Source organism: Furipterus horrens, unplaced genomic scaffold, assembly GCF_987537825.1.
Source record: "Furipterus horrens unplaced genomic scaffold, mFurHor1.1.pri manual_scaffold_10, whole genome shotgun sequence".
Lineage (NCBI taxonomy): Eukaryota > Metazoa > Chordata > Mammalia > Chiroptera > Furipteridae > Furipterus > Furipterus horrens.
In genome coordinates this window covers 100373273-100398103 of record NW_028327180.1, presented here as the reverse complement: position 1 = coordinate 100398103, position 24831 = coordinate 100373273, and the positions used below count along the sequence as shown (strand labels likewise).

The 24831-nt window shown below is 47.4% G+C and overlaps 1 protein-coding gene across 3 annotated transcripts; it reads right to left on the bottom strand.

Annotated features, from left to right (window-relative positions):
• Positions 1-2: 2 nt before the first annotated feature.
• On the bottom strand, positions 3-11545 carry ZDHHC4 (zDHHC palmitoyltransferase 4). Of its 3 annotated transcripts, none has more exons than XM_090288637.1 (8): positions 11438-11545; positions 10668-10791; positions 9822-9895; positions 9158-9336; positions 6984-7109; positions 5632-5876; positions 680-759; positions 255-342 (listed from the first exon to the last, which is right to left on the bottom strand). In XM_090288637.1, the coding sequence occupies exons 2-8, from the start codon at positions 10782-10784 to the stop codon at positions 330-332; spliced, it is 834 nt and encodes a 277-aa protein (XP_090144763.1). In that variant the 5' UTR covers positions 10785-10791; positions 11438-11545; the 3' UTR covers positions 255-329. The 3 variants fall into 3 exon arrangements, with proteins under 3 accessions (XP_090144760.1, XP_090144763.1, XP_090144762.1); XM_090288636.1 differs by lacking the exon at positions 255-342 and adding an exon at positions 349-552; XM_090288634.1 differs by lacking the exon at positions 680-759 and having other exon boundaries at positions 3-342.
• Between the last annotated feature and the right edge of the window lie 13286 nt (positions 11546-24831).

The following is a 24831-nucleotide window of genomic DNA, read 5'->3' as shown; positions in this document are numbered from 1 at the left end:
TATGAATAAACAAACATACACTGTATTTAAAAGACAGTAACACTCTTCCCATTCTCATTTCTTCTTCTCATAGTGTGCAGTAGCAGGTAGAAAGATCTCTCCAAGGTTGCTCCAAAGCCCGTGGTTGTGAATGTTCCGGTAGACCTGGGGCTCTGCTGGTGGGGCCCCTGCCACATGGGAGCAATGCTGGTACCAGGCCCGGTCACCCCGGTACCACTCGTTCGTAGTCTGGTTGGTGGCGGCCAGGTACAGAGCAAAGCACAGGAAACCTCCCAAGAGGAAGCTCAGCACCACGACAAAGCCCAGCAAGAAGACAATCCTTGGGAAGGTCAGGAACAGGTACTGGGGACAAAGAAGAAGCAGCGCATTAGGCAGCTGAGTGGTCTTGTCCTCAGAGCTGCCTCCCCTGCTCACCCACCTGCGTGCATTTCTGACCCACTGAACACAGATCATAACCATACGTGGCACCGACCAACAGCCCAGGAAGACATCCCAGTGTACGCAAGAGGAAAAGGAAAGGATGCTCCAGAGACGGTGCTGTGCAGTTGGCTACTTATAAAATAAACAAACAAATACAGATCTTAGTTTGTGCAGCGAGATAAAATCCAGACAGACAGAAGAGATCAATCTCTCTTTCAAAACGAAATGACCACAGAGATTCAGGTACAAGGGTACTCACTGTACACTGCCACTGATTTTAACAGTCCCTCCTCCCAAAATACACAAGTTAAATGTCCATCCACGAGGAAGAGTCAAGCCCTGGGACAGTCAAACGAGGGAATAATAAGGAACTGCTCAAATGAGGCCCACTTCCACGTGCTTCCCTGGAAAAGCCGCTGGTCATGTGTTGCCCAGTGAGAGAGAGAAGGCACAAGGATTGCTGCGGGACCCCCGTGTGCAAACACAAAAATAGCCCTCCGGACATGTATGGTGGTGTAAACAAAAGTAGGAAGGAAGCCTGAAGGGCACACCTTGAACTACAGAAGCGGTGGCCTCTGGATCGTGGTGTTGGGAGGGAGGGCTGTAAGTTTTCATTCCATTTTACTATCAAAATACTTTACATTTTCTTCCCTTCCTCCCAGCTTTGAGATGTAAGCTGACATAACAATGTGAGAGTTTAAGGTTCACGACAGTTAGGCAAAATATAATGACTACATTTACACATATATAATCTCGAAATGATTACCACAGTAAGGGTTAGTTACATGTCCAGCACCTCAGTTACAATTTTTCTAAGTGGTGAGATCTTTTAAGAGCTAGTTTCTTAGCAACTTTCAAATGTACAGTACAGTATGTAGTCACCATGCTGTAAATTACATCCCGGGGCTTAATCGTCTGTGGATTGGAAGTTTGTGCCCTTTGACCACCTTGACTTATTCCCAACCTCCCCCAACCTTTCACTGTTATGTTATTGTTTATAATGAACAAAATAAAGAATTACGAGTTCAATATTTTTGGAAGTTAGGAAAAAAGAGAAGCAAATGATTAGCAAAACTCTTGATAGGGCCCTGATCCATGTGGCTCAGTGGGTTGGGCATCACCCCGCAAAGTGAAAGGTCGCCGGTTCGATTCCTGGTCAGGGCACATGCCTGGTTGAGGGTTAGGTCCTGGCTGGGGCCTCGACAAGAGGCAACCAATTGACGTTTCTCTCTCACATCGATGTTTCTCTCCTTTTCTTTTTCCCTTCCTTCCCCTCTAAAAAACAAATAAAATCTAAAAACCAAACACAAAACCAGAACAAAAAACTCTTGATAGAAAGATTTTCTGAGAAAAGTTACAAAGAAAACATTTGATGATGAAAATTTAAATTTTATACAAAAAAATACAAATAGAAAACAAATACAATAAAAAGGAACTATCATTATTTTTTAAAGTGTATTTTATTGATTATGTTGTTACAATAGTTCCAATTTTTCCCCCCTTTGCTCCCCTCTGCCCAGTACCCTCTTCCCTCCAGCAATCCCACCTGCCTTAGTTCATGTCCATGGGTCGTGCATATAAGTTCTTTGGCTTCACCCTTTCCTATATTATTCTTAACTTCCCCCTATCTATTTTGTACCAAGCAATTATGCTTCTTCATCCCTGCGCCATTTCCCCATTTCTCCCCATCCCCCCTCCCAGCTGTTTCCCTCCAAATGATCCCCATACCTATGATTCTGTTCCTATTCTGGTTTGCTTAGTTGGGTTTTTTTAAATGTTATTTATTAATTTTTAGAGAGAGAGAGGAAGAGGGAGAGAGAAAGAAACATTGATTTGTTGTTCCACTTATTTATGCATTCATTGGTTGATTCTTGTATGTATCTGCCCTGAACAAAGATAGAACCCGCAACCTTGGCATATCGAGAAACTGCTCTAACCAACATAGCTACCTGGTCAAGGCTTGCTTAACTGGATTTTGTTTCTATTTTCTAGATTCAGTTGTTGATAGTTGTGAGTTTGTTGTCCTTTTAGTGTTCATAGTTTTGGTCTTCTTTTTCTTAAGTCCCTTTGACATTTCATATAATAATGGCTTGGTGAGGATGAACTCCTTCAGCTTTGCCTTGTCTGGGAAGCACTTCATCTGCCCTTCCACTGTAAATGATAGCTTTGCTGGATAGAGTGATCTTGGTTGTAGGTTGCTTTTCATCACCTTGAATACTGCTTGCCAGTCCCTTTCTGCCTGCAAAGTGTCCTCTGAGAAATCAGCTGATAGTCCTATAGGCACCCCCCTGTAGGCAACTCTACGCCTCTCTTGCTGCCCCCAGGACTCTGTCTTTATCTTTCACCTTTGGCATCTCAATCATGATGCGTCCTGGTGTGGTCCCCTCTGGATACAGCTCACCCAGGACCCTCTGTGCTTCCTGGAACTGTATGTCCATCTTCTTCGCAAAATTTGGGAAGTTTTCCTCATTTTTTTCAATTCTTGCTTCCTTGTTCTGCACTGGTTGACTGTTTTTTTCTTCCTTATGTTCCAAATCATTGATTTGAACCCCCGTTTCCTTCCCTTCACCATTGGTTTTGTGTGGATTTTTCCTTCATTTCACTTAGCATAGCCTTCACTTCTTCCTTTATCCGTTTGCCTTACTTAAGGATATCTGTTAAGCCTGTGAGCATCTTTATCACCAGTGTTATGAATTCTGCGACTGTGAGGTTGGCTGTCTCCTCATCGTTTAGTTCTTCCACTGGAACCTTGATTCTTTTTCTCTTTTGGGCCATACTTCTCTGTCTCCTCATTCTGACAAGCTCCTGTGTGTGTTTGCCTCTGTGTCTTAGGTAGAGCTGTTGCACCTGTTACGTTTAAGGGGCGGAGCCTTAGGGATTCATCAGTACAGGTGATCCGTTTCACTATATTGTGGCACTGTATGTGGGGGAGGGGTCTGAGAGGGAACGATGCCGTTTGCTCAGCACTCACTCCTTTTCCAGGCACCTCTCCCACTTCCATATGGGACTGGTGCCCCTCTAGCTGCCGCCCTGGCCATTCTAGGACCATGGGGCCTCTTTAAATAAGCGGACTCTGCCGAGAGGCTGACAGTGTCTGCCTCCACCCCAACCCCCACCGGTCTGCACCGTCAGAAGCAATGAGGCTTGATTTTATCCAGTGCTGGGACCGTGGGCTGCGAGGTCCAGTGAGGAGGTGGAAACACTCCCCAGGTGTCCCTTCTGACTTTTTAAAACATGTGACTGTGCTTTCTGCCGGCCTGCCGCTGCTACCGCTGCCGCCGCTGCTACCGCTGCTGCCGCCGCCACCACACCACATCCTCTGTGCCCCAGCTCCGCCCCTCCTACCTGTCTGGATGAGTACTTCTTCTTTTTATCTTTGTTTGCTGGACTTTCATGCAGTTTCATTTTCTGGAACTTCTGGTTGTTTCTAGTTTTGAGGTAGTTGTATTCCTCCTTAGTTGTGGAGGGAGACGCAGCATGTCTATCTACCAGGAACTATCATTATTATGTCAAGACCTCAAATCAAGAGTTATTCTAATATCAAACAGGGCAAATAGTTATAAGAACACTCACAAAAGAAGACATACAAATAACTGACAAGGAAAGTAATCAAAAGTAATGAAAGAAATATAATTTTTAAAAAGGGCTCACCATGTTTCCCTATCAAACTAGAGGTAACTCTCACCCCAGCAGTAGGTTTTAAAAGCAATTTGATAATAGATATTAATATCAAAAGACTCATAAGTGTTGATAATCTTTGACCCAGTATTTATATTTTTTGGAATCTATCCTAAAGAGGATCCTAAATACAAAACTGAAACCACACACACAGCCTGCCCATTACACATCACCAACAGACCGCTGGCGACTGCCACCTTCCATATCAGCCCAGGCTCCCCTGGTCCTAGGTTCCACCTGATGGGCTACAACAGGAAATACACAGCTCTCTTTAAGAAGTATTTTTGCCAAGAAAAATTTAACCTGAATCTAATCAAGGCTCTAGCACTAACTTCCAGTTTATACTGATATCAGGAAAGAGAGAGACTAGATGGCACAATCAGCAAACAGGCAAATCTAGAACATGGGACATCCTATAACAACAGGCAACCAGAGTATAAAAGTCCCTTTCATTGAAAAGGGGGGGGGACACTGTTTTAGACTAAAAAGACATATTCAAATGCCACGCATAACTATAAAGTGAAATCTGGTTCGAGGGGGGCAAAGAGCTGGGGTGACTGTAATAAAATATAACGAGTGTTGGCGAGGCCGTCGGGAAACTGGAACCTGTACCCACTGCTGGTGGGAATGTGAGATGGGGCAACTGCTCTGGAAGCCAGTCTGGCAGGCCCGCAAATGATCACAAAGGGAGCTGCTACATGACCCGGCAATTCCGCTCCTGGGTATGACCCAAGAGAAATAAAAACCTATGTCCACAGGAAAACCCGTACACAAAGGTTCACAGCAGCATTATTCAAAAATAACCAAAAAGGGAAGACACCCAGAACTGATGAATGGAATACGATGTGGCATATTCACACGACGGGGTATTTTTCAGCCATAACGAGAAATGAAGTACTGCTTCCTGCTGTGACACGGATGAACCTGAGAACCTTATGCTCAGAGAAAGATGCTAGTCCAAAAGGCCACAGGTTGTATGATTCCACTTGCATAAAATGTCCAGAAACGGTAAACCCATAGACAGAAAGCCAATTATTGGCTGCCACGGCTGGGGAGACTGAAATGGGGAGTGATTGCTTATCGGGGTGGGTTTCTTTTTCCGGTGATAAAATATTCTGAAATTAGTGGTGATGGTTACACAACTCTGCACATACTAATGCCATGAATTATATACTTTAAAAGGGTGAATTTTATGGTATGTGAACTAGTTACTAATTTAAAAAGACTATATATCAATTATTTTATTGAGTTAAAAGAGAGGAAGGGAGGGAGGGAGGAAAAGAAAGAAACATACACCAATTTGCTGTTCCACTTACTTAGGTATCACTGGTTGATTCTGTATGTGCCCTACAGGGAGCAAAACTGCCACCTTGGCGTGTGGGGACGATGCTCTAACCAACTGAGCTACGCAGCCAGGACCTACATATCAATTTTTTAAAAAGGAATGGCTTCATGCTTTTACTGGGAAAACGAATGTCCTTTCCCCGATTTTGAGACCAGAAGTTAGAAACTGACAGCCCACAACATAATTACCTGAATAAGCATGACAGTGTCAATAACCTGGGAGTGTCCAAGGTCATCAACATAAGTCTCCAGGTGCAAGTCTGACAGCACCACCAAGCGGACCAGAAACACAGTGCTCACGACGGCCATGGTGGCAGCTGACGCTGTCAACGTCAGGAGGTAGACGAGGAAGTACCTGGCATTCCAGGCCCCAATGCAGTTGTTCACCCAAACACAGTGATGGTCAAAACGGTGCACACACCGGTTACACACACCTGCACAGAAACAGAAAGCCTCAGCCCCGAGCTGGTCCTCGCACACCTAGTGACATTCCTACAAACTGACTGCTGGCAGTATGCGCAGCCGCTGTCACCAGGCTTTTAGGATCCAGTGCCCAACACCGCAGCCACGGGCCCAGCCACGCGCGCGGAACGAGCACATGGTACGTGGCCACGGGAGACGCTCGGAAGGATACTTTGTTGACATTGATAAATTTACTGTTTGAATTCGTGCAATACTCCTTTTGACTTCAATGTGAATAATACTGAGATGGAAAAAGGTAGTGGATTTACTTAACTTAGTTTCAAATGAATTCTTCTGCTTTAAACGCAATCAATTCTTCTGACAGATAAGCCATTATGTCAGCGTAGATGTGGATATTATAGAAAACGACATTTTGGGACTGATCAGTGACTGAAGAACGTTTAAGAATGTTTGGAATAGCTTGGGTAGTGAATCTGCTCTTCCAACTGTAAATTTTACAGTAACTAAATACAGATCCAGTATTTCCAATGAAAATTTAGTGCCCAGATGAGAGGTGCTAGTAACAGCTCTCTGAATAAACATCAGATTCAAAGATTGAGTACAGAAATGAGAATATAAACTATCTCATGTATGCGTTTTTAAAATATTAATTATATATTAAAATAGTATTTTAGATATGCTAGGTTGAATAAATTACATGATTAAAGTTAATTACCCCTATTTCTTTTTACTTCTGTACTGTGGCTACGAGGAAATTTAGAATCACGTGTGTGGTTCACATCACAGTTTGTGGACAACACTAGTCTAGCATGTTGGTAACTCCCCGGAACAGGCTCTGCCAGGACTGAAACCTGCAAACCCAGGATCCTGCAGAAACATCTCTTGGGCAGCATGTCCAGCCATGTGGCCAAGGAAGGGCTGTCCTGCCCAGCATTGTGGCGAGAACACAGACCTTACCTCCGGTCATCTGAAAGAAGCCACCATCGGGCCTCGACCAGCAGGGACTGCCCCACGTCTGGGAGTCACACAGACCGGCTTCCTGACATCTGTCATATTCCCTTACAGACGCCCACATGTCTGTTGTGAGAAGGTGGAGGGGGCGGCAGGGCCACACTTACTGCAGTGCTTGGATCGGGCTGGCTTCCTTAAATCACAAGTAGAGCATCTCATGTTCTTTGGGAACATGACTTCATCAAATTCATAGACTTGAAGAAGTACTAATTCATTTGCTTTTGTTATGGTACCTGAAAAAAGTAAGTACGAATGTCAGTTTCAAGTGATATAGGATATTCACAAACTCTGTCCTGACACAGCACAATTAAAAACTGCTATATTTAATATTTTAATTCATTTTATAATTTTTCACAGCTTTACTGAGATACAATTCAAAAAACCAATTTACCCATTTATTTTTTTAAAAGCCTTTATTGATTTATTTCTAGAGAGAGGGAAAGGGAGGAAGAGAGAGAGAAAAATATCAGTATGTGGTTGCCTCTCCCACACTCCCAACTGGGGACCTGGCCCACAACCCAGGCATGTGCCCTGACTGGGAATCAATCTGGTGACCCTTTGGTTCACAGGTCGGTGCTCAGTCCACTGAGCCACACCAGCCAGGACCAATTCACCCATTTAAACTAGACAACCCAGTGGTTTTTAGTATATTCACAGAGTTGTGCACATCTTCATCACCACAAAAAGAAATCCTTTAGCAGTCAGTCCCCATTTCTCTGTTCCCTAATCTCTGGCAACCACTAATCAATACATCTGTCTCCACAGATCTGCCCTTTCTGGATACTTTATATAAGCAGAACCATACAATGTGTGGTCTTTTGTATCTGGCTCTTCACTAACATAACATTTTCAAGGCTCACCTGTGTTGTGGCAGGTATTAGTACTTCATTACTTCTTATTGCTGAATAGCCCATCGACTAGGCATACCACATTCTATTTACCTATTCATCAACTGATGGACATTTAATGCTTCAAGGACAGGAAAAGGTTAAAATTACAAGAATAGGGGGAAAAAACAAGCAAATATCAATAAAAAGAAGGGGAAAAGGGGACAACTATAATTGAAAAACCAAAATAAAAAAAATAAAAAAAAAATAAAAAAAAATAAAAAGAAATACAGTGTTAATGATATTAATATCAGACAGAAGAGCCTTGAAAGCAATTACCAGTGACAGAGGCTCATTATATCTTAAAAAAAGACTCAAGAAAGAGATAATACTAATTTTAAACTTAATGCATCTGCCCTGGCTGGTGTGGCTCAGTGGACTGAGCACCGGCCTGTGAACCAGAGGATCATTGGTTCGATTCCCAGTCAGGGCACGTGCCTGGGTTCTGGGCCAGGTCCCCAGTTGGGGGCACTCAAGAGGCAACCACACATTGATGTTTCTCTCCCTCTCTCTAAAAATAAATAAAGTCTTAAAAAAAAAACTTAATGCATCTAATAAGAATTACATATGTGTGATTGTAAGAATTATGTATGTGTGATTATATGTGTGTATAGCTAATATACATACACACATACACACTAGTTTCAAAATACGTGAAGCAAATCACTTCAATATATGCGAAGCAAAAACTTACAAAAAGAAACCTGTCAAATCTACGATTAGAATGAGGTAACACCTCAAAATTAGCATGAACATAAAAGAAAATTTGAACATAATTAACACACTTGATGTAATGAACTCATCTGTATCCAAGAACACGGGCTATTTACAAAAACCACATACCACATACCCAGGCATAATGAAAATATCAATAAAATTTTCAAAAGAAATAGTATCCTTCAGACCATAAGCTCTCTACATAACAATTAAGTGGAAGTATAAAAAAAAATTACACTAGCCCTGGCCAGTGTGGCTCAGTTGATTAGAGCATCATCCTATAAACTGAAAGGTCACAGGTTCGATTCCTGATCAGGGTACATGCCTAGGTTGCGGGTTCAGTCCCTGGTCAGGGCGCATACAGGAGGCAATCGATCAATGTTCTCTCCCTCCGTTCCCCTCTCTCTAAAAATCAATAAGCATGTCTTCAGGTGAGGATAAAAAATAAAGAAATAAAAATAGAAAATTAAACTAAAAAATTTATATGAAAAATTTTCAAAGGATCTAAATAACCCGTGGGTCAAAGGAAGAAAAATAAAATTAGAAAACACTCAAAACTGAAAGATTATGCAACCGCTAAACACCAAATCTTTTGCAAAGTCCTCCCAGGGATCACCGCTTGTTTGCCCACCGTTAGACTGACAGCTCAGCTGTCTATCCCAAGAGTCTCAACTTACCAGGGTCGGTCACACAACTCAGGGCGAAAAACACCAGGTTTGCAGTCAGCAGGAGATAGGGCAGAAGAAGATAACACAAGGAGAAATCCAGCTCTTGACAGTAGCCAAATATTTCCCAGGTGTATTCAGCATAAACCGCTCCTTGCAAGGTGAGGTGCAGGACAATGAAGGTGTAGTTTCTGAAAAGAAGTAGGCACGTGGCTTGTTCCCGGGGACTCCTCCACAAAGAAACCATACCGCACTAAGGGAAGTTAACCAAGAGCCGAGTGTGTCCTTTGGGCTGGAGATAACAGTAAAAATTACATAAAAACCTATGTGAACCATCTGATGTAGTGCCTAGCACATAGTAAGTGCTCAATAAATGCTATTATTATTATCTGTCTTGGGAATTGAGAGCTCAGTATTAGAATACACTTCTTTTCATGGAAATGTAAATCAATGGTTTCCCATTCTTTAAATACTTCTCAGAAGCCGACATGGGAACCCCAGAGAGAAAAGGCGGACTATCTCTGAGCAGAGGTTCTGAGCCCAGGACCATCGTGCTCCGCAGCGCCCCTCTCTGTACCGTGCTGGAAACCACAGGGAGCGTCTCCCTGCTACAGAACAGCAGCAATGAACAATGAAGACAGAAAGGAAGATACTATTTAAACTCAAATACAAATACCGTGTATGGAAGAGGTAATGAAGCAATCTTAGCGTGGCTCTCTGAAGGCATTCTGGAATTATACAGGAAAATACCTAAAAGGAGAGAGAAGCGTTCAATTTCATCTTTCATTCTCCCCACCCACCCCCGCCCAATTAGATGCTTTGTGTTCAGCGGGCAATACTGGTGACACTGTGTTTCTGCACACGACAGAGAAGAGACTGAAGATAATAGAGAGGCTGGCTTCCCTTGGCTGGCCTTACTTTGAAGCCAACTCCTCCACTTTCCACGCTGACCTCAAAAAAGGTGTCACGCTGGGGTCTTCAAGTCAAGGAAGGGGAGCAGAGCGGATGGACCAGGTAATGCTAACGTGAGTCCTGCTCCCTTCCCTGCTCTGGGTTCCAGCCTACGTTCCCAAGTCCACCTCCAGGTCACTGGCCATTAGCCCAGGTCCCTCCCAAGTGAAGCCCTTCCCAAGGACTGCTCCCCCCAGTTTTGCTCGCTTTGATCCCTGAAGGAGTGTAGGCAGCCCAGTGCTCAGCTTTTGCTCCTACTGCCCCTCGTTTCACCCATCAGACCCCTCCAGGCGGACACTGCTCAAATCCATGCCCAGTCACAGGCATCAAATCACAGAAAAATAGCCAACCTTAGTTAGGAATGCTACCTTCTCTCAAAGCATCAGTACAAGACTACTTTCAACAATAAGGGAAAAAGAAATCACAGAAAGACTTTGGAATATCCTACAACTGCCATCAGTGAAAGAATAAATGAATAAAAAAGGCCTCTCTTTTTTGTTCTGTCAGGAACACGAGTGAGCCTTTGAAACTGGGGACATTTAAAACCCAGTGGTCTCCAAGCATCAGTTACCTGCGTGCCTCCCCTGACCAGCCCTCTCAGGTAACTGGATTTCGAGCAGATGCAAATCACAACACCGACAATCAGCAATAAAGCCAAGTAGAACAAGAAGAGGACCAGAAAGTCCATCCTAGGGCTACAAAGGAACAGAGAGCATGTGATTATCCTGAGGGGTTCATTCCATGGCTTGTATTCTCAGACAGCACCTCCCTAAATGGTTCCCAAAACAAAACCCATCAGCCCTTAAGCACACTGCCTCCTGGAAGGTCCTGAGCTCTCTCTTCTTCAAATGTTCCCCAATTAAACCATTGTGGTCTGCTTTGGGGCACCTGCTAGCTACCAATTCCTAAATAAAGCGGCGGAAAATATGCAAAAGGCATCCACCTTCTCCCCTGCCCCCAAATCACTTTTTTACTTCCTTGAATATATATAAATATTCACACAAAATGTAGTCAAAGGAATTTGTTGCCAGTGCAATCAGAACAAGGAACCCCTAGAGGCAGTCGAGGACCCAGGATGAGGCATCCTGTGGATGAAGGGATGTATCCGTATTAAGAAACTGAGCCCCAAGGGGTGTAGCTCAGTGGACTGAGCGCCAGCCCGCAAACCAAAGTGTCGCCGGTTCGATTCCCAGTCAGGGCACGTGCCTGGGTTGCGGGCCAGGGTCCCCGTTGGAGGCGTGCAAGAGTCAACCACCCACTGATGTTTCTCTCCCTCTCTCTGCCTAGCGCTAAAAATAAATAAAATCTTTTTAAAAAAAAAGAAAAACTGGCCGTGGTCACCTTTGGCCTTAGTAAATACGATCCCGGGCCAGGCTTCCAATCAAGAGAACCAAACTAGAAAACAGCGATAATTCTCGCGAGCTGACCGAGGGCCCCCAGCCTACACGTTCCTCGTGCGGGGTAATTCCGCAGGCAGCTCCGGCGTCCCTCGGGCCGGCATTCACGGGGCGCTCCGCCGGCCCCTCCTGCGCAGGGCCGCGCCCGCAGCGCCACCGGGGACGCCCCGGGCTGCGCGGGACATGGCTCCTCCAGGAGGCGGGGTCTGGCTGCAAGGACAGAGGGAGTCCCGGGAAGAACACACTGAGAACTGGAAGCCAGGGGGTGCTGGGCCCCGCAGGGTGAAGGGGGTTCTAAGACTTTTGGAGAAAAAGCGAATTGGGGAGAAACAAGCTGGGAGCCTTGGACACCCATCCCTGAGGACCCACAGAAGGGTCTCCCCGAAGCTCCTCTCCAGCCTAGGGTCGCGGCAGGTGGGCCCCGCAAGGAGCTCTCCCCGGGGGCGGAACCTGAGGTAGGGGCGGGGTGCAGAGGCTGGAAGGGAATACTGGGGGTGCCCGGGCTCCGGGCAGGATGGACGTGGGCTGCAGCCCCCCACACAAGGGGGCGGTCAGACGGAGAGACGGACGGCCCTGCGCCAGCGCGGGTCCCTGAGCGCCCAGCGGAGGCCGCCTTACCTCCCAGAACGACCCACCGCGCGGGGCACCGCACCGGCGCCGCCAGGGCGCGCCCGCGGACTTCCGTCGGGGTCGTGACGTCACAGAGACGCTTCCGGCGGTGCCGGCTTCCGGCGGAAGTGCGGGCGGGGTGGAGCCTGCGATCGGGGTTGACTCGGCCAGAGGTGTCTGTGGTCGCGGGACTCGGTGCCTCGGGGCTGTGACCCAGTCTGCGGCCGGGAGGCCGGACCTTAGAGCGCTGTTGTCAGAAGCCTAACGAAAGGCAAAGCCCGTCCGGGTCTGGTGCGGGCGAGGACGCCGCTGCTGTGCGGCCCCCCGGGCAGAGCCGAGCAGGGGCCCCGGCGGCCCAGGCCGGGCGCACTTCGGGCTTCGTACGCTGTGTCTTCGTGCCGGACGGTTGACTTTGCTTTCTGCCAGCCGCGCCGTTGGGATCTTGACTCCCGCTGTCTCGGAACAGCTCTGAACATTCTGCCCCTGGGAGCAGGGACATTGGCTTGACGACAGACCTGGAGGATAAAAAGGAAAGCCATTAAATGATCGTTGACCCCGGGGCGAGAGGAGCTGCTTCCAAACATAGCACCAAGAAGGCCCGGTGGGGTGTTGCTTTGCTCTGAACGCCTCCGAGCCCGCTGAGACCAGGCTATTCTTGATCCCTCTGAAGCCGTCTCACAGAGCCAGGCCTGCCCTCCCTTTGAGGGGGATGTCTGATCTCCAAAGACTGGCCTTAAACTCTTCTTTTCCCGTCTGGCTTTGCTGCCTACCCCAAAGCTTTTTCTTTTTTAAAAAACTTACCGAGCTGGGCCCCTTCTGAGGCATTGTGTGCAAGGTCTTGCAGATACGGAAATGGGGGAGGGGGAGTAGGTGTCACCAGGGAAGACTGTGGTTATGGATGGAGCCTCATCCCGAATGGGCTGGATTTGTCTGTCTCCAGCTCACTCTTCACCCTGCTGGTTAATTCTGAGCTGGAGGTTAAGTATTTTGAATTAGATTTTTTTCTTTTTTTTTTGCTTATAAATGCAGAACTTTATTTTTATCTCCATTCGTTTGTTTCTGGATGGTTTCACTGGAGACTAACTGAATCTTGGTTTGGTCACCTATGTTATATTGTGCTGGGTTGACTTTAATTTTTTTTAGTTTATGAAAGTAATACAATATTATATTCTTGTAAAAGAGACTCAGGAAGCCATCAGCATGTACAGGACCTGTCTGCAGGTGGGCTCTGGGGAGGCAGGATGCCTACACTGTCTGCCATACTGTTACAGCAGAGAGATCCAAAACAGTGGTTTGAATGGGGAAGAAGTTTATTTGTTTCACATGCAATTGTCCAGAAGTAGGCGGAAAGTCGAGGGGTGGCAGGTAGTCCGCTCCAGGAGGTCCGCGAGATCACACAGAACCCAGATCCTCCCCTTCTTGTCACCCTGCCACTTGGCAGAGCTTCCCAAACTCTGTTCACAAAAGCCTTAAGTGACTTAGACATTGTTTCACAGAGCTACACCAAAAGAACTCCCTAGCAATCCCATCTGTTAGATAATTAGCTCCAAACAAGTTCACGAGTATTCATGTCCTGACAATGCAGCGCCTCTTGCACACTGCATAATTTATCGAACTTTAAGATCAGATTGGAAGCTACCATTCTCATTTCCTGCTCCACATAGCAATTCGAGAGGCACTTGCTTTCTCGGTCCAAATTAGCATTTCATGTTCGACACAGATTTTGCTTTGTTTCCTCAAAATTTAAGATACCCCCAGCACCCCTACGAGTGTGCCATGGCACTCCAGGGCACTGTGCAGTTTGGAGTCACAGGCCTAGGGTATTACTCGCCACCTTCCAGCTCCTGGGAAATGGCAAAGGAGGAAATGAAAGGCCCTTTCCTAAAGTAGAATGTTGCACTGACCCTTTGCTGCTCAGATCCCATTGGCCAGAACTTAGACACGTGGCCATTTCTGGCTGCAAGGGGTGCTCGGAATTGTAGCCTGCCTGTGCTGCAGTGGGCTCCACTGACGCCTGGAAGGCTGTTACCACTAAAAGGAAGAAATGAAAATTACTCTCACATTCTGGATATTCTTTGATATCAATTCCAAATATTTTCTCTTACGTGTCACTTATTTGTTAACTTTGGTTATAGTGTCTGTCGTACCAAGTTTTTAAATTCTGAAGTACTCGTCTCTATCAGCCTTTTCTTTAGTGGCTTTTGTTTTTATATCTTATTTAACAAGGTATTCTTTACTCCAACATTACACACACAAAAATACGTAGAGACAAGTATATTCTCTGATGTGTCCTTTGAGTTGATTTATACTTTTATCTCTAATCTACCTGGAATTTCTTCCCATGATGGCTGAGATCACTTCAGAAGGGAGAGGAGACATATTAAATTCTCAACTTCCTGCCAACTCATATTCCTGCTTTTCATGACATTCTTCTGCACATAACACAGTACAGTGGACACTAAGGTTTCCTACCCAACATGTGAGCCACATGTACTTTGGGTAAGATTGAATTACCCCCAGATCTAGGGGTGTGTTTTCATTGGTCTCAGCCAATCAGAATAACCCTGTCCTTATCACAATTTTTTGAAACAAAAGCTAACCCTCTGGAGCACAGGGCAGCATCTGGAAGGGGAGTGAGCCCGTTAGAATGAAGCCAGGGTCCTCATTCATTCCATAGCGGTGCCTCCTGTCTTCTCTGTTGAATGCGGATATTAAAGAGGAAGCCTGTAGCTTCACTTCCTTTGTCTCGGGACTATGGGGAAAGCCAGCCCGAGGAGGAAGCCCACACCCTGAGAAGGGTAGATGCGGGAGAGGCAAAGAGAAATGAAGTCAGAGCCCTGAGTGTGCAGTACCTGGATCCTACACACCTGTGGACTTCCTAGTCCGATGAGCCAAAAGTCCCCTTTAATTTTATTTTTAATTTTTGTTTATTTTTTTAGAGAGAGCAGGAGGGGGAAAGAGAGAGAAACATCAATCTGTTGCCTCACATACACCCCACCCAGGAACCAAACCTGCAACTCAGGCATGTGCCCTGACCTGGAATCGAACCAGTGACCTTTCTCTTTGTGGGACAACCTTCAGCCTGCTGATCCACATCAGCCAGGGCATCCTTTATTTTTAAAAATCATATGGTGTTACATTTTCTGTACCTTGCAACTAAAAATACCCTGGTTCTAACAAACGTGTAGTCACTCAGCTCTTCTTCCTGTACCTCATAGTTTTCTTTGTAAATTCATTTTAAATTGTACAGAAATATACAATAAAAACAGCAAAGACTAGATTTTACTATCTCAACTGCTACTTTATTATTATGTATTTATGCAAACATGAAAAATGTGAATTTTATGTTCATTTAAATGGCTTACATAGCTATAATCAGAGAATCTAGACAGTTGTTGAAGCTTGCTTTTTTTAATGTAGTTTATCCTACGTGGTTTTGTCTAGTTTTAAATATTATTCAGGGATACAATATAATGAACTTAATATTATCTTGTTGGACATTTGTATTATTTCCTATTTTTTAATATTATAGGTAGTTTTGCAAGTAACATAGTCATAGCTTTTTTTTTTTTTCAGTTGAAATATTTTCTCAGGATAAATCGCTCAGTGGTCGATCAGTTCCTGACACTCATGTGCTTCTGGCATTTTAATCCTTCTGTTTTTCAAAACCTCCAAGAATGAACCTTGACACTTGTATTTTACAAACAGCGCAGGCAAAAACTCACTATTAAGTCTAAAACTAAACATTTAACTCAAGCTTGCCAGACAGGATTGCATCACCTGTGAAACATGTAGCAAAGAATCCCTCTTTGGAGCGTTCCCGAACGCTCCGGTCGGCCCCTGAAACTGGACCCGTGGTATCAGTTTTTTACCTGCTCCAAGATCGGTTGACAGGATTAACCACCTTTTATACCTCGATCTCTTGTCCCCAAGGGAATGACTGAAGCACTACTTTGGAAATGGGATACAGGACCTCATATCTTCCCTCAACAGTCAAACAGCACCTGATGCTTGTTTTCAATCGGCAATTTGTTGGTCAAGAGCAATTTTACAATAGAGAAAAGACAAAAATGTAAAGCAACATCATAAAGTGTTTTTGTTGGAGGGCAAGGATTATGTCTTTGTTTGCTGTTGTAGTAGCAGCCACTATTTTAACGACTAGCTCATAGTAGATGCTCAATAAAAATGTGTTTCAGGAATGAAAGAAAAAGAATGAATTATACCCAGAGGAAATCTATATCCTGGATATCACCAAAACAAAAATTCCTCTGGCCAGTAGGTGGGGCCACCTCACACTTCTAAATTTCCACTTGGCCTTAGCTATCTTGAGTGCTACCCCTTAAAGCAACTGTGGTGAGCTACCAAGGTCAAAGGGGGATTATCAGGGCAGAATCTCCCCATTCAGGTCACTTCTCAACTGGTCTTAACTCTCCTGTTCAGCTCTGCTCACCCCAAATACTCTGCCCCTCTGGCCACCAATACTGCAGTTCCCCATTGGCTGTGGTATCTCTCAAATGAGCATGTACATACACTACACTTAAAAATTGCCTGTTGTTTATCTGAAATTCAAATTTAACTAGGCATCTTCTATTTTTATTTGTTCTATCTGGAGATCCTCTTTCCAGCCACTATTTAATGCTTCTCATCAGAGATTCTAGTTTTCTGCCCTGAGACCACAAATTAGTCTTGCAGCTGGAATTTGGTCATCCCTTGGCTAGCAGTGCTGAGCAAAAGGAGAAGCCAGCCCTGGACATTGAGTTAGGGCTCAGCTGTCTCAGGATGGCCTCTGAGACATCTTCAGACAAGAGAAGCCACCTGACTACCGGGAGGAAAGGCAGACAAGAGGGTACAGGCTGACTGGTGGAGGGTGGTCTATCCCTCCATATAAAGTAGACACTTTGTGCTCTGCTTGGTTTTCTGTACCTTACACAGAAAGAGGCTAGAGACAGACAAGAGACGATATTGTGAGTGCTGTCCCAGAACTGTGGGGAACCATAAAGTGCTGAGGCCGGAAAAATGGAACGTGCCATTGGGTGAGTTAGATGAGCCAGCGCCCGCCCCCCGACTGACACTACAAAGGGGGTCAATTTCTCTGAAATCACGTAGGCTGCTCAGGGGAGAAGCAGGTTCCAGATGGGGACCTGGGCAATCCTAGAAAGGAGCATGGATGTTGGATAGGCACCGAATAAGTTGTAATACCTGGGATGGTGGGAGAAATATGTCAAAAATATCCCTCAAAATGAAGAGCACACGCCGGATGAATGTAAGTGCGACGTTGGAAACGGGGCGTAACTGGGGCATGGCGGGAGCTTGCGGGGGGAGTCCTTCATTTCCCGGGCTGAAGGGCAAATCTATTAATAAAATTCCTTCTTGGCAGCCGTCTCCTGGTGTAAGCTCAAGGCAAGGAAGGAGGAGGAAATTTTAGCCACAAAGCTGCAGTAGCACAGTTCTGCAAGGTCACCGGGAACGGACGCAGCTCCCTAGGAAGAGCGAGAGAGGAGAGGCAGAGGCGGCCCGACATCACGGGGTCAGCAGAGAAAGAGGAGCCGGCGCAGGAGGCCGAGCTAGGATGGTCGCCCCAGCCCGAGAACCAGGAGAGAGCGCTGCCGCGGAAGGCAAAGGGAGGACGTGTTTGCTACTCTGTCCTGGGAGGCTCGGACAGGGGAGCCACTGGGACGGGCCTGGAGTGAGTGTCCCACAGAATCCATGGGGAAGTGAGGAGCCCCCATCCTGGCTCAGCAATGACAGCCCACACAGTTCTGATGGCTTCTCTGGACCAGAGAGCTGTCAGCAACTCCTCTGCAGAGGCCTCTCAGATACCACGAAGCTGCCCTGGTGCCCCCACCCGCAATCCGGGAGAGCCATCCCCCCACACCAGACTGCCATGCAGGTGGTTAGCGAACCCCAGAGGTCATTGGCTACAGCAGTGAGCACCAACCACCCCGACTAGTAAACTGTTTGAGTTGGTGAAAGCCCCATCTCGGTCTTCAAGCCTGCCCTGAAAAATGCCATTCATGATGTCATTGGCCAACTCCAGCTCTCCTGTCATGGGGATGGGCAATCAACTGCACCCGTCCCTCTGTACCCCAGCAGGTGGTCACCTACTCCCCTGCCTTTGGTCTTAAGGACACATTACAGATATGCTTGGAGGCTCTGGGCAGGAGTCCATGACATGACCGCAAGATAGTAATGCCCACTTTGGACTCTTCTCAGTCCAGAGTGGTAGGCTTGGCAGGGAGAGAGGAAGGTGCCAGCCAATTTTAAACTGATGTCTGGGTTTTCCCAATCAATTCCGGTTGGCCCTCACTCGCTCTCCTTGGCCAAAGCCACTTAGCCAGCTCTCAGCATACCCTGAATGCAGCGTCTTGTAGCCATATTCTAATACGATTTCTCAATGGCAGTGCACTCGTGTCTCAGGCTGTCATAACCAGAACACCACAGATGGTATTAAACAATGAAAATTATTCTCTCACAGCCTGGAGGCCGGAGTCACAGATCACGGCATCAGCGGGGGGATTTCTCCTGGAGTCTGTCCCTCCTCGGCTTGTAGACACCACCTTCTCTCTGTGACCGCGCATGGCCTTTCCTCTGTGTGTACGCATCCCTGCTGTCTCTCTGTGTCCAGCTCTTCTCTTTTCATAAGGATACCGGTCACGTTGGATTAGGGCCCAGCCTGACAGCCTCATGTTAACTTAATCATCTCTTTAAAAGCCTCAGCTAGAAACAAAGTCCCATCTGGAGGTACTGGGGGTCGGGAATGCAACATAGGAACTTGAGGGGAAACAACCGGCCCCATGACAAGCGGGGTCCGTTTTATGCTGTTCACAACTCTATTTCTGTGAATTATTTATGGGCAGCAAAAGCCTCTTATGGAAAAGTCAGATCAGCCACAACACACTCTTGACTGGACACCATGGTTGGGTTGGAGGTTTTCCGGAGTTTGCTAGAAGAAAAAAATTAGGAGAAAATCTACACAACCTTGGGTTTGGTGATGAGGGTCTAGATACAACACAAAAGCAAATTCCTCCCCAAATTTAATAAACCGGGCCTTATTAAAATTAAGAACTTTGCTTTGTGAATAACACCGTTAAGGAATGAAATTACGGGTTACCTACTGGGAGAAAATATTTGTAAATTATATATCAGATAAAGAACTTGTATCCAAAGTACACGCAAAACAAAAAACAAACAAACAACAACAACAAAAAAAAAAAAACCCTTAAAACTCAACAATTACCAGAAAATGTTTAATGGTCAAAATATCTGAACAGATACCTCATCAAAGAACATCCATGGATGGCAGATAAGCTCAACATCATTTAATAGTAGGAAAAAGCAAATTAAAACATCAACTACATCCCATTAAGGCTAAAATGCAAAATAACCTTTAGCGTCCAATTGCCTACAAGAATGTGGAGCAACAGCAGCGCTCGTTCATTGCTGGTGGGGGAGCAAAACGAGCAGGCGCTCTGGGGACGGTCAGACGAAGCAAAGCTCTGTCTTACCACATAAGACAGCAGTCGTAGTCCTGGATGATGACCCAACTGGTCGAAAGTTACGTCTACACAAGAACTGGATGTGACTATTGACAGTAAGTTTACTCATAATCCCTCCAAACTGGAAGCCACCCAGATGTCCTTTAACAGATGAATGGATAAAGAAATTGTGTGATACATACAATGGAATGCTATACAAAAAGAAAAAAAAAAAACAAACCTAAAAGACACAAAAATATGGATGAATCTCTTTTTTATAGGACTTTATTTATTTTTTTAGAGAGAGGGGTAGGGAGGAAGGAAGAGAGGGAGGGAAGCATCAACTGGTGGCCTCTCGCAAGCCCTCAGTTGGGGTCCTGGCCTGCCATCCAGGCATGTGCCCTGACTGGGAATTGAACAAGCAACTGTTTGGTTTGCAGGGCAGTGCCCAGCCCACTGAGCCACACCAGCCAGGGCTGGATGACTCTTAAGTACATATGGCTAAATTAAAAAAAAAAAAAAGAAAAAAGCCAGTCTGAAAAGGTGACAGGCTGTATGATTCCATTTATATGACAAAGGCGAAACTGTAGGGACAGAAAAGAGGTCAGTGGTTGCCAGGGACCAGGGAAGCAGCGAGGCTGTATAGTCGAGGAATGGGGGGTGGTTGGGGGCAGTGAAACTCTCCTGTCTGGTTTAGTAACTAACGGCGGATGCGTGATATGCCACATTTATCAACATCCACTGAGAATTACAGCACAGAGAGAGACCCTTATGTATGCAAATTTAAATATCATTTAGGAAGTTGCAGCATCCCAAGATAAAAGACAGAATGTGACCCCCCCCAAAAAAATCTACTGTATTACAAATGTATAAAATAACCTCAGTAAAGGGGACAAGGGGAAGAGATTCTGACCTAAATAAATTTGGAAACGAATAGAGACCATATGACTAAAGGCTCGGTTATGTGCTTGCTCCGTCAGCTGAAGGGGCCGAGGAGCAAGGACACCCCAGTAGCAACAAGTACATCCAGTGCCCAGTTCTTAGTTTCTAATACCATCCTCCGATGAAAGAAACCAGAGCTCCTGGGGGCTATGGCTGATTCTAAGGCTGGGATGAGCGTGGACCATCTCGTAGCGCCAGAAAACAAGGCAGAGGAGGTGACATGATGTGACTTTTGTTTTAGCAGGTAATTGTGGCTGTTATGTTAACAGTGGGCTGCAGGGCCAAGGGAAGACCCGTGAGGAGGCTGAAGGATGGTTAAGTGCATGTTAGCTTTTTAAGAAACGGCCTCAGCATTCCCTGGTGGTGGTTCCAGTTTACATCCCCGTCAGCGGTGTCAGGGAACCCCACTCTGACCGTCGGGAGAAGCATCAGTATGCTAATGCAGGGAGAGGACCGGGCAGGCCCAGCAGTCACCCACGTAACTGCCCCAGCACAGCCCTCCTGCGCCCGTTACAGGCTTGGCTCTGTGCTTGAAGACGTCTTCTCTTACAGCAGGCACTGGGGACCCTCTCGTTCACTCCCGGTTTTCTTTTTTTGCTGTAAAACATGAAGATATACTGTGAGCTCCCTCACAGAATTTATAATGTAGGCGAGACTGGAGAACACATAAGGACACACTATCATACATACAGACACACACACACACACACACACACACACACACACACGAACTTGGAGAACACCTCTGGGTAAAGCAAACTCTGGAAGACTTCCAGTTCAATCACGGTGACCTATCTAGCCCTGGGTGGCTCAGTGGTTTGGGCGTTATACCACAAACCAAAAGGTTGCCAGTTCGATTCCCAGTCGGGGCACATGCCTGGGTTGCGTGGGAGAAGCAGCTGACCGATGTTCCTCTCTGACATTGATGTTTCTCTCTCTCTCTTTCTCCCCCCTTCCCCTCTCTCTAAAAATAAATAAATAACATCTGTTTTTAAAAAAGGATATCTTCTAGTCTACCCTATCCCCAACCCCCACATCCCAAGAAAAGGGTTTAAAAATAAACTTTTAATTTTGGAATAGTTTTGGATTTGGAGAAAAGTCACGAAGATAGCGCAGAGTTCCCGTCTTCCCCACGCCCCATGTCCTCTGCTGCTGACATCTTACATTAATTACTAGAGTGCACTTGTCACAACCAAGGAACTAGAATTCATCCATTATGATTAGCCAATTCAGACGTCCTTAGTTTTTACGTAATGTTCTTTCTCTGTCCCAGGATCCCACACTGCATTTGGGTATGAGGTCTACTTCGGCTCCTTAGACCTGTGACAGCTTCTCTGACCTTCTTTGTTTTTGATGACCCTGGCAGTTTAGAAGATTCAGGTATTTTCTAATGTCCCCCAATGGGTTATTGGGAGGAAGACCACAGAAGCAACGTGCCTGGCATCTGCCTGGTGTAGCCCTGTGGGTGTTGACCTTGGTCACCCAACTGAGGTCATGGTTGTCAGGTTTGTCCCCTGTAATGTTCTCTCCCCCAACCCCTTCATGATGTCCTCTTTGGAAGGAAGTCGCCATGCGCAGTCCACATGTAAGGGTGGGGAGTTATGCTCCACCTCCTCTAGCTATGTGAATTATTTGGATTTTTTCCGCATGGAGATTTGTCTCTTTTCCTCACTTATTTACTCAGTTGTCTGTTTATGTCAGTATGGATGGGTGGGTATTTATTTTTTACTTTGTGTTATAATCCGATACTGTGTTCTGTTGTTGCTCTGTTGCCACATTGGCCGCTGGGAGCATTTTCAGTTGTCTCCCTTGTCCCTTTGACTGCGTGTGCGTGTGTGTGCGTGTGCAGCACCTCCCTACCCTCCGGCCCTTACTCTCATCTTGCTTATTTCCTGCTCAAGCCCTAGAACCAGTCATTTCTCCAACTGTCACAGGGGACCGAGTTGGAGATCAAGATGTGGCCCTGGGGGCGCTCATTGCTGCTGGGGCGCCCTGGCTTATCGGCCGTCGCCACCACAGAGCAAGCAAGTGCATGTTCGGGTGCTCACCTACATATGTACACACATGTATAAGCATTTCTATAACTGTCCGTCTGCAGGTGTGGTAAGCTAACCCAGTACCACGCAGATCATCCTTGCTTTCCCCCTTTGCGTGTCTGTGACCTCGCGCTCCGACCCAGAGGAACACGGCTCCCGTGATCCACTTCCTTAATCGTCCAATCCCAGTGCGCGTGCAGTGTGTGGCCTCAGAACTGTTAACCTGCATCCCACGGACAACTACCTCACCGACTAGCGTGCAGGACCACGTGCGGTTCCTTTTGCTTTTAGTTTGACAGACTCCATTTCCAAAATGGCTTAACATCAGCATCTTTTCTTCCATCCAGGCCTGGCTCTCCCTTTCTCCTGCCAGTGAAACCTGGCCTGTGGGGCTCTGGCTGTGGTGTTCCCTGTCGGGACTGGATCCCCATGTCCTGTGGCATCTCATCAGTCCCCTCTGCCATCACTAGACCTGGTGACAGTCCTCACCCCAGAACAACCCAGTTAAATCCTCTCCATCCACCTGCCAAGCTCTGGGACCTCATGGGCGGATCCAGCCCAGGGCCCTGCTCCAGACTGTCTTCACTCCTGCCTGAGGACCGCTGTCCCCCCACCCAGGACCACGCAGCAGGGGCTGGCCACGCTGGGCCCTGGCCAAGCTGTGCGGCCATCCTGCTGGGCTGCCTGGTGAGCGGGGCCTTCTCAGGTTACTCAGAGGATCACTTTGCCTTAGAGACTCCAGCTGTCACCTCGGGCGCAGCAGTAACCGAAGCCAAGGCCCTGAGCAGCAAGCAAGTGTCCCTGGCTGTCCCACAAGCACGGTGTTCTGTCGCTGCAGCCACAGCAGTCACCAGTAAGGAAGGTGAGCAAACCTGGCGGGGGCGGGGGGGCAGCAGCCCTCCATATTCTGAGGTGGGGAGACCTGGGATGCCTTCCTCTCCCAGGCCCTGAGAAAGCCCCATGAGCCCCACCAGGAGCCTGGGTTCCTATTTCCAGGGGAAGGTGAGAGGGCGAGAGTGGCCCAGATCCGGAGCCCTGGGTGGGTGGGAGAGGGCCTGGGTCAGTCTGAGGGCTTGGCACGGTTAAAGCCGGGAGGGTGTTCCTAGCGCTGGCAGCCTCCCTGGCCCCGTGGGCACCACAGGTTGGGCGCGGAGGTGTTAGGAGTTGCCAGCTCTGCCCTCCGACAGGCAGCCGGGCGGCAGGTGAGCACCTGGAGGGGGCGCGTTTGCCCTGGCCCCCAGTTCAGAGTTTCTAGCAAGACCCTTCTTGATTGTGGAGGAGCTGACTGCTTCCCTCGTGGTACAAGCCCCCCTAAGGCAGGTGATGCCCCCACTCCGCCTGGGCCCCGTGGACCTAGGGGTCTGGTGCTGCCACCAGGTGACAGAGGAAATGTCCCTGAGGCTCCATGGCAGTACCACTGCCTGGCAGAATGGGCAAGACCCCTGGATGTGACAGCCCCCACCCCACCCAGTGGCCAGGGGACACAGGTTCTCACTGGATGTCACTCAAGGGCATTTCCTTGTGGTCCACGATGCTCTGGAACCCTGCGTCTCCTTCCTGCCTGCAATTCTCCAGCTTCTCAGAAGTGTCCCCAAGCGTCCTGGGAGAGGGAACCAGAGGGAGGATGGCTCCCATGGGCAGGGGTCTCCTAGCAGCTGAGGGGGGCCGAGAGCAGGGCCTCCAAAGCCCCCCTCAGAGGTTTTTTCCAGCTGGGGTCAGGAAGGCCTCAGAACTATGCCCCCCTCCCCGGGAAACTAAGCCTTCACGCCCGGCACTGCCTGCGATGCCAGAGCCCTTCCACGGTCTCCTGTAAGGAAGCCCTGTTCCAACTGCGCACAGGGAAACACATGCGCGCACGCGGGCGCGCGCTGAGACAGTTCCATCCCGGCTGGTCATCCTCAGCCTGGGCCTCCAGCCTACCTCGCCCGCCCACAGTTGGCCTCTTTTGGAGGCAGCTTCTCTCCCTGAGCCTGTCCTATAGCCGGGAGCCCAGAGACCCCAAATCAGCCACACCATGCTTCCCCAAGGACAGACAGTCTGACAATTCAAAGGGCAAATACTCCCCAAAGTCAGCAGGAGTGTGTGAGCTCATGTTACTGGGAAATCCTTCGTCCCATGGAAGTCAGTGAATTTCAGGCGCAGCTGGATCCAGGAGTTCAGACACCAAGGTAGGAACTGACCTTCCACTTGGACGTACAGAGTAGAGGTCCTGCGCTTCTGAGCCGCGTGCAGCACTGCGGACAGGGCCACAAGGACTCCCCTATGCTCTCTCTCTC